General features: G+C 43.8%; 2 protein-coding genes across 2 annotated transcripts; both read left to right on the top strand.

Annotated features, from left to right (window-relative positions):
• The first annotated feature begins 76 nt into the window (after positions 1-76).
• On the top strand, positions 77-1,424 carry nduad (NADH dehydrogenase 1 alpha subcomplex subunit 13). The gene is given in 5 exon segments (NM_001160567.2): positions 77-211; positions 528-606; positions 716-787; positions 910-979; positions 1,169-1,424. Coding segments are annotated over 5 exon segments (435 nt in total). The 5' UTR covers positions 77-117; the 3' UTR covers positions 1,289-1,424.
• Positions 1,425-1,996: 572 nt separating this feature from the next.
• LOC110530712 (yjeF N-terminal domain-containing protein 3) lies at positions 1,997-7,778 on the top strand. Its single transcript, XM_021613967.2, has 6 exons — positions 1,997-2,794; positions 5,450-5,558; positions 5,646-5,753; positions 5,855-5,968; positions 6,452-6,602; positions 7,250-7,778. The coding sequence occupies exons 1-6, from the start codon at positions 2,739-2,741 to the stop codon at positions 7,441-7,443; spliced, it is 732 nt and encodes a 243-aa protein (XP_021469642.1). The 5' UTR covers positions 1,997-2,738; the 3' UTR covers positions 7,444-7,778.
• Positions 7,779-8,344: the final 566 nt, after the last annotated feature.

Genomic DNA, 8,344 nt, shown 5'->3' with positions numbered 1-8,344 from the left:
GGTTCGGATGGGGGCGATAGAGTCCATTCAACGCAGTTTAGCTCCCGCTGCTGTCACGCTAGAAGCAGAACACCTTATGACGTCACGCTCCGGTCTGTTTTGGAGAAGGGGTGGAAGATGGCGGCGTCCAAGGTGAAGCAGGACATGCCTCCTCCGGGGGGTTATGGTCCCGTTGATTACAAGAGAAATCTCCCCAAAAGGGGACTCTCTGGTTAGTAAATTAATTACATTTGTATTGCATTGTTTAAAAGTTCGGAGTAGATCGTTTTATAGTCAGGCCTGTCAGACAAGGGACGCTAGCTAACGTTAGCTAGCTAATGTCTTGCCAAGTTTAATAATTTGTGTGATATTGTAAAACAAAAAAAAGAGTTGTTCCCCTGTTTGTTATCCCAGTACTGTATTTTATTCACAAATTACAACTGAGCTAGCACCACAATTCAATTGCGTAAGTATATGGGTAGCACAGACAGGGTTTGGAGATTATCTTGATTAAATAAATTGCTGACCGTGAATATTCTAATTTTCAGGGTATAGCATGCTCGCCATTGGAGTCGGTGTCATGTGTTTCGGTTATTGGAGACTCTTCAAATGGAACAGGGAGAGGAGGTAAACATTTCCGTAATGGAGTTAATGTCAATTGTAACAGTTCAGGTCATTGAGGTGGGGTTTATTGTTGGTCAATGACCTGCTGATCTTTTCTGATGGTGTGTTGTAGGCGGTTGCAGATTGAGGAACTGGAAGCAAGGATAGCTCTTCTGCCTTTGCTGCAAGCAGAGCAGGACCGGAGGTAAGATAAGCACCAACATTGACACACAATCAAATTCTACTTCAACCGGGTACAGGTAATTGACCAATTTTGGCCATGAACAATCAGTTGTTTTAGGAGCTCTGAATTTATTTCCCCAAAAGGCAACTACGGATGCTGCGGGAGAATCTGGAGGAGGAAGCAGTCGTAATGAAAGATGTCCCCGGCTGGAAGGTAAAGACATATGCTTGATTTTATTTGTGTCTAGACAGATGTTTGTTTTATTTGTCATGAAGCTGCAGATGGTTGTTTTTCTAAATGTTCTAGAATAAGCACTTGAATGGAAGCAAATAACTCTCAGCAATGCTGCTTGATCTACAGTGATGAGGAATAATAAGCTCCTCCTTGTTTGTGTCTATTTAGGTGGGAGAGAATGTCTTCCACACAGACCGCTGGGTGGCCCCCCTCACAGAGGAGCTGTTTAACCTTAGACCCCGGGAAGAGCTTCTACACAAGCGCTTTGGCTTCCTGTGGTACGTGTAGTCGCCCCCAGTCCAACCGCGTCACTACAGTACTCCTCGGCTACTATACCAGTCACAGCCACTAACCTGTTGACCTGAGTCCACAACTCAACACAGCTTGTAAATGTTCTATATTAAAGTGATCTTTTCTGTACCTCATACTGGTTCTGGTTCTTGTTTTATATCATTACTGAAGGCGTATTACAGGTTAAACAGGATCTTGAATGTATTCTGTTCTATAGCCTACATATGGTTGTCATCAGGTTCAAGCAATTGGTTTTAGCTCAGAGGAAATTAATTTGCATAACAATGATAGTCTATCCAACATGGAAGCACATTTTCAAAGCACAGACCCAGTCCTTCCTTAACAAGATGCAATAGAAAAGGAAAACATTGTGTCCTTCAGGCAATGTGTAAATTGCCTGAATTAACAAGGGGTTGTCTGTGCAGCCCCACATTCTTCCTTCCAGCTCACATGGACGGAGTGATTCTGTTGAGCGCTGCCAAACATTGGCTACTCTTCAGACTCCTTTAAGCCTTTTTGGGGAATTTCAACCAAAGAAACTTGTTTCCTGTTTTTAGCCTGCTATTCAGTGAGATTCAGTCATTGTTGTGTAAGGAGTATTAAAGTCTGGAAGTGTGAGTGTGTGTTGGGTAGACCACCCTGTGTGTTAAGCAGCTGCTCTTCATTGTGCTGGCACCTGTAATAACAGGAGGGACCATCTCCAAGCTCATTCAGGAGGGCACAATCATAACAGAATGCCCAGCCGTAAGATAGAACTGTGTCGTCTAGAACCGACTCTCGTGTGAAGTAGAATCTCTGATCTAAGGTCATTTGTGCATGTTATTATTTCCTTATGGTTAAGGTTGGGGCAGGATAAGATGATCCTAGATCTGTTCATGTTTCCCTAAATTTTGTCTCATTCAACAAAGAAAGTGGCCAGCACTGGTCACTGCACCCAGACTATGTTCAACATTCACTCTGAAAGAATGAAACCTGTGACAGATGGAAAGAGTCTTTCCTTCTTTCCTTCAGTTATTTTCAGCCTCTCGCTGTTTCTAAATGACGTACCCCTGTCTTCTGTTGGAAACGCTGCTTCATTATGTGTAGATAAAGGAGTGAGAAGCATCAACGCTGTGATGTTATGTCTAGTTCATCAGTGGGGGCTCAAATTGGTAACTAAGTCCCTGCATCTGGCACACACCCCTCCCAGCTGCTTTGCTTTCCAGCTGTGTGTGTGTGTGTGTTACCCCTTGCTTTAGTTGGAATGAGCTGTTGACTTTGAACCAATCAGATTCACCCACGGTAAGTCCTGGAAGAGCATTAACACTCAGACAGGATGTGTGCATCAATGTGAGTTTGGGAGACGAGAGACTAACAGAAGAAATAGCAAGGAAGAGAGCAAGACCAAAAAAATAACAAATTTGCTCCAGAGTTACAATTTGCTCTCTCTCCGTCACACATTCTGAAGATGGACTACAGCTGTTCTAACCTAGAGACACTCAGAAAGCCTCTCCGCTACCTCAGGTGAGAATGAACACTCACACTCATGACTCAAGGCATTGTTATCAATGGGTGGTTGTTTTTTCATGAGTAGTGTTTTAGGAAACTCAGCTACTTTGTCCCACAAAAAGTCTTAGTGAGTTTACCCAATTGTATGAATTGCTCTTAATTTCTCAAATACTTGCAACAGGAATTTGAAAAAATATGTTTCCTATGTTAATATTCAATATTCCAGAAATTGTGACTGAGACAGGTGTTAGATTGATCGTGGTGGTATGTTATGAATAATCCAACTGTGTGACATTTTGGAGGATTATTGTGGCCCAATAGGGATTAGGAAAGGGATTGGGAGGTCTTTACCTGCTTTTAGATGTGCTCCTTTAAATCAGACCAATCTAATAAAAATGTAGTACACTGAACAAAAATATCAACGCAACATGTAAAGTGTTGTTCCTATGTGTCATGATCTGAAATACAAGATCCCAAAAATTGTCCATATGCTCAAAAAAGCTTCTCTCAAATGTTGTGCACAAATTTGTTTACATCCCTGTTAGTGAACATTTTCTCCTTCACCAAGACAATCCATCCACCTGACAGGTGTGGCATATCAAGAAGCTGATTAAACAGCATGATCATTACACAGGTGCAGCTTGTGCTGGGGACAATAAAAGGCCACTCTAAAATGTGCAGTTTTGTCACATCACAATGCCATAAATGTCTCAAGTTGAGGGAGCGTGCAATTGGCATGCTGACTGCAGGAATGTCCACCCCAGCTGTTGCCAGCTAATGTAATTTTAATTTCTCTACCATAAGCCACCTCCATCGTTTTAGAAAATTTGGCAGTATGTCCAACCAGCCTCATAACCGCAGACCAGTGTAACCACGCCAGCCCACTCCACATCTAGTTTCTTCACCTGCGGGATCGTCTGAGACCAGCCACTTGGACCGCTGATGAAACATGGGGTTTGCACAACCGAAGAATTTCTGCACAAACTGTCAGAAACCGTCGCAAGGAAGCTCATCTGCGTGCTCGTCGTCCTCACCAGGGTCTTGACCTGACTGCAGTTTGGCGTTGTAACTGACTTCACCATTGAATCCCGGTTTCAACTGAACCGGGCAGATGGCAGACAAATCAAACTTTGCACCGAATACAACACATGCACACATGCACCGAATACAACACATGCACCGAATACAACACATGCACCGAATACAACACATGCACCGAATACAACACATGCACCGAATACAACACATGCACACATGCACCGAATACAACACATGCACCGAATACAACACATGCACCGAATACAACACATGCACACATGCACCGAATACAACACATGCACCGAATACAACACATGCACCGAATACAACACATGCACACATGCACCGAATACAACACATGCACCGAATACAACCTTACTTACAAGCCATTAACCAACAATGCAGTTAAGAAAATACCTAAAAACAGTCATTAACAAATAATTAAAGAGCAGCAGTGAATAACAGCTTGTATGGCATTGTGTGGGAAAGCGGTTTGCTGACGTGGTGGCAGTGGGGTTATGGTATGGGCAGGCATAAACTACAGACATTGAGCACAATTGTATTTTATCAATGGCAATTTTAATGCACAGAGATACCATGATCCTGAGGCCCATTGTCCTGCCATTCATCTGCCGCCATCACCTCATGTTTCAGCATGATAATGCACGGCACCATGTCGCAATGATCTGTGCACAATTCTTTGAAGCTGAAAATGTCCCAGTTCTTCCATGGCCTGCATATTCACCAGACATGTCACCCATTGAGCATGTTTGAGATGTTCTGGATCGAAGTGTACGACATCGTGTTCCAGTTCCCGCCAATATCCAGCAACTTCGCCCAGCCATTGTCGAGTGGGACAACATTCAACAGCCAGATCAACTCTTATGCAAAGGAAATGTGTTGCCCTGCATGAGGCAAATGGTGGAGACACCAGATACTGACTGGTTTTCTGATCCACGCCCTACCTTTTTTTTATAAGGTATCTGTGATCAACAGGTGCATATCTGTATTTCCAGTCATGTGAAATCCATAGATTAGAGCCTAATGGATTTATTTACATTGACTGATTATATGAACTCAGTAAAATATTTGAAATTGTTGCGTTTTATATTTTTGTTCAGTGTAGTGTTTAAAGAGCAAGTTTAGTGCAACATCCGAGACAAGGAAAATAAAAGACGAAGAAACCTTTAGAGGAACCAGTTGCAGCAATCCAGCCCCCCATGCCCCATGTTCTACTCCCCCTTGTTTCCCCTACCCACCACCGGCTTCCAATCCAGCCCCCCATGCCCCATGTTCTACTCCCCCTTGTTTCCCCTACCCACCACCGGCTTCCAATCTGAGGCAAAGAGGCAGTGCTAGATACCCCCCAGAATCACTCATTCATTATGGATATATATACTGTTAACAGAGCTGTGTATTAGAGCAGGATTCACTGAAAGTTCAGCTCCTTGCTTCCTGATCTCATACGGGGTGGCCATTGATTAGACAGCAGTGATATAATACCCCCCACTCAGAGTTGAACCTCTTTCAGGACACTTAAGTGTTCTCTCTCTCTGTTTCTCCTCTCTCTCGCTCCTCTCCTCTCTCTCCTCTCTCTCTCTCTCCCCCCTCCCTCCCTCCTCCCTCCCTCAGTAATGAGGAGGCTGCGGCCTTGGAGGCAGAGTTGTTGGGAGAGTATCGCTTTGGACCGCAGCAACTGATGGAGATCTGGGGCCATGCCTGTGCCATCGCTATCACCAAGGTATGTGTTCTCTTTTTCTTCCTTTAAGGGTAGTTTTGAGTTAGGCAATTGAATGACATGATATACAACTTCTTTCCCTGTGTGCAGGCCTTCCCCCTGAGTTCCCTCAAGAGGCATCCTACAGTGTTGGTGATCTGTGGTCCCAGTCAGAATGGCTGTATTGGTCTGGCCTGCGCTCGCCACTTACGCATGTTTGTGGGTAACCTGCCAGTGAAGTGAATTTGTTTTTCTGAACTAACTAAAGGGCACTTCTTTGACACTCAGTCCCTCTTCCCCTCCATCTATCTCTGTGCCAGGACTATATGCCCACAGTGTACTACCCCAAGCGCTCTACTCTGGCCCTGCACCGGGACTTTACAGTACAGTGTGAGAAAACGGACATCCCTTTCCTCTCATTTCTTCCCGCAGAGGTAAGGGAACTACTACGAGCTAACCAAGGTTCATTTGTATTGTGTGGCTGTCAGACCACCATGCCATGATTTTGCAAAAAGAAACGAGACTCTCTAAAATGTGGAATGTTCACATGGGTTGTGTGTGAATGGTGCTCGCTCCCGAGTGGCTCACTACATCCTCAGTGCTAGAGGCATCGCTACAGACCCTGGTTCAATTCCAGGCTGTATCACAGTGGTCTAAGGCACTGCATCTCAGTGCTAAAGGTGTCACTACAGACCCTGGTTCGATTCCAGACTGTATCACAACTGGCCGTGATTGAGGGTCCCATAGGGCGGCGCACAATTGGCCTAGTGTTGTCCGGGTTAGGTCTTGGCCGGAGTAGGCCGTCCTTGTAAATAAGAATTTGTTCTTAACCGACTTGCCTAGTTAAATAAAGATAGAAAAATACATGCCATTCTACTGGTTAGTGGACTGACTGACGTGTTTGTCTTGTCCTACAGGTGCAGCTGATAAACGATGCGTATAACCTGGTGGTGGATGCCATCTTGGGGCCGGAGACAGAGCCGTCTGATATCAGTGAGCCCTACAGCAGCATCCTGCTCACCCTTAGACACATCCGTATCCCCATCGCCAGTGTGGACATCCCCTCAGGTAACCACACCTACACACACCTGTCTGACAGCATCTACCTGCAAGGTTACCAGGGGCTAAAAAGCTATCCAAGTGTACTGTTATTTGTTAGGGTTGGTCTGATACCATGGACTTGTCTGATGATGCCCCTCTTTTACGCTGCTGCTACTCTCTGTTTATCTTATATGCATAGTCACTTTAACTATACATTCATGTACATACTACCTAAATTGGCCCGACCAACCAGTGCTCCCGCACATTGGCTAACCGGGCTATCTGCATTGTGTCCCACCACTCGCCAACCCCTCTGTTACGCTACTGTTACTCTCTGTTTATCATATATGCAGTCACTTTAACAATACCTACATGTACATACTACCTCAATAAGCCTGACTAACCGGTGTCTGTATATAGCCTTGCTACTCTTATTTTCAAATGTATTTGTACTGTTGTTTTATTTCTTTACTTACCTACACACACACATACTTTTTTTTCCCTGCACTATTGGTTAGAGCCTGTAAGTAAGCATTGCACTGTAAGGTTGTATTCGGCGCATGTGACAAATAAACTTTGATTTGATGTCTTATTTTACTGCCAGTATCAGATAAACTCAAACGTCATATGATAATGTTGGATAAACTAATTGATTTCAGGGTGTGTGATTTCAGGGTGGGACGAGGCCAACATTGACTGTATAAACCCGACAGTGCTCATCTCCCTCATGGCACCAAAGAAGTGTGCTGTCGGTTTCAGTGGGACACATTACCTGGTGGGACGCATCCTGCCCTATGACATCCAGAGGAAGTATGAGCTCAATGCACCAGAATACCATGGCACAGACTGTCTGGTTGAGCTAGGGTAAACAGATGCTCTGTTTTTCCAAGGGTTTCATCAACTATTTAGAAGTGTAGACCTTCCTTCATCCTTGAGGTTCTCTACTGAGTAAATATTATTGCTTTTCACCAAACATTTCACATCAGATCAAGGAAGGATGCCTTATTTGTAATGAGGATATTTAGCAGATATCTATTTCTTAGTGTAACAAGGAAATAGAGCTTTCTTTATATTCATAATCTCAGAAAACCGGTCAGATTCACCAGCTTGGTTCTAAACCGTGAGGAAGTTTGCAAAGCTGTATAAAATATGATGTACCGTTTGCCAAAATAAACACGAGCTGTTAATAATTGGTCTATGTTCATGTTTTGGTTGAATGAAGAAAATAGTTGTTGAACACAAATGAAACAAAAGTATGTGTAATGTGGTATCGACACTGAGAGACTGCTCTCTGACACTACGTACCATCTCTTGTTGTTGTGCAAGGCACTTAACCCCCACAAAGTAGAACACCTGTTAGGCAACTGTATCAACCCTCAGTCTGGAGAGCCACTGTGTGTGTAGGATTTTGACCCAGCCTTGCTCAAACAGTTTATCAAGGTCCAGTTGAGCAGCTCATTTCTAAAATGTGGTTTGTTGAGGGGGACTGGAATAAAAGCCTGCACTCAGTAGCTCTCCTGAAGGATGGTTGACCACCCTTGATGTAAAACATTGCAATAGAACAACCAAATAAGTTGTATGCTTTTTGAAATAATTCACTCATTCAATATAGCAAAGATAAAATGGCTATGGTAGGCTACAAATATTTTTATTCAGCTGAAGCCAGCCCATAAATGTACCTTTTCTAGTTTAGTCATATTTATTTTAGCTACCTTAGAAGTGTTTACTTTGCATGCTGCTTAGCATCTATTGAGTTGCAATGTCCCATA

This window comes from Oncorhynchus mykiss, chromosome 8 (genome assembly GCF_013265735.2).
Source record: "Oncorhynchus mykiss isolate Arlee chromosome 8, USDA_OmykA_1.1, whole genome shotgun sequence".
NCBI lineage: Eukaryota > Metazoa > Chordata > Actinopteri > Salmoniformes > Salmonidae > Oncorhynchus > Oncorhynchus mykiss.
The sequence above is the reverse complement of the archived record's forward strand: the minus strand, read 5'-3'. Positions and strand labels throughout refer to the sequence as shown.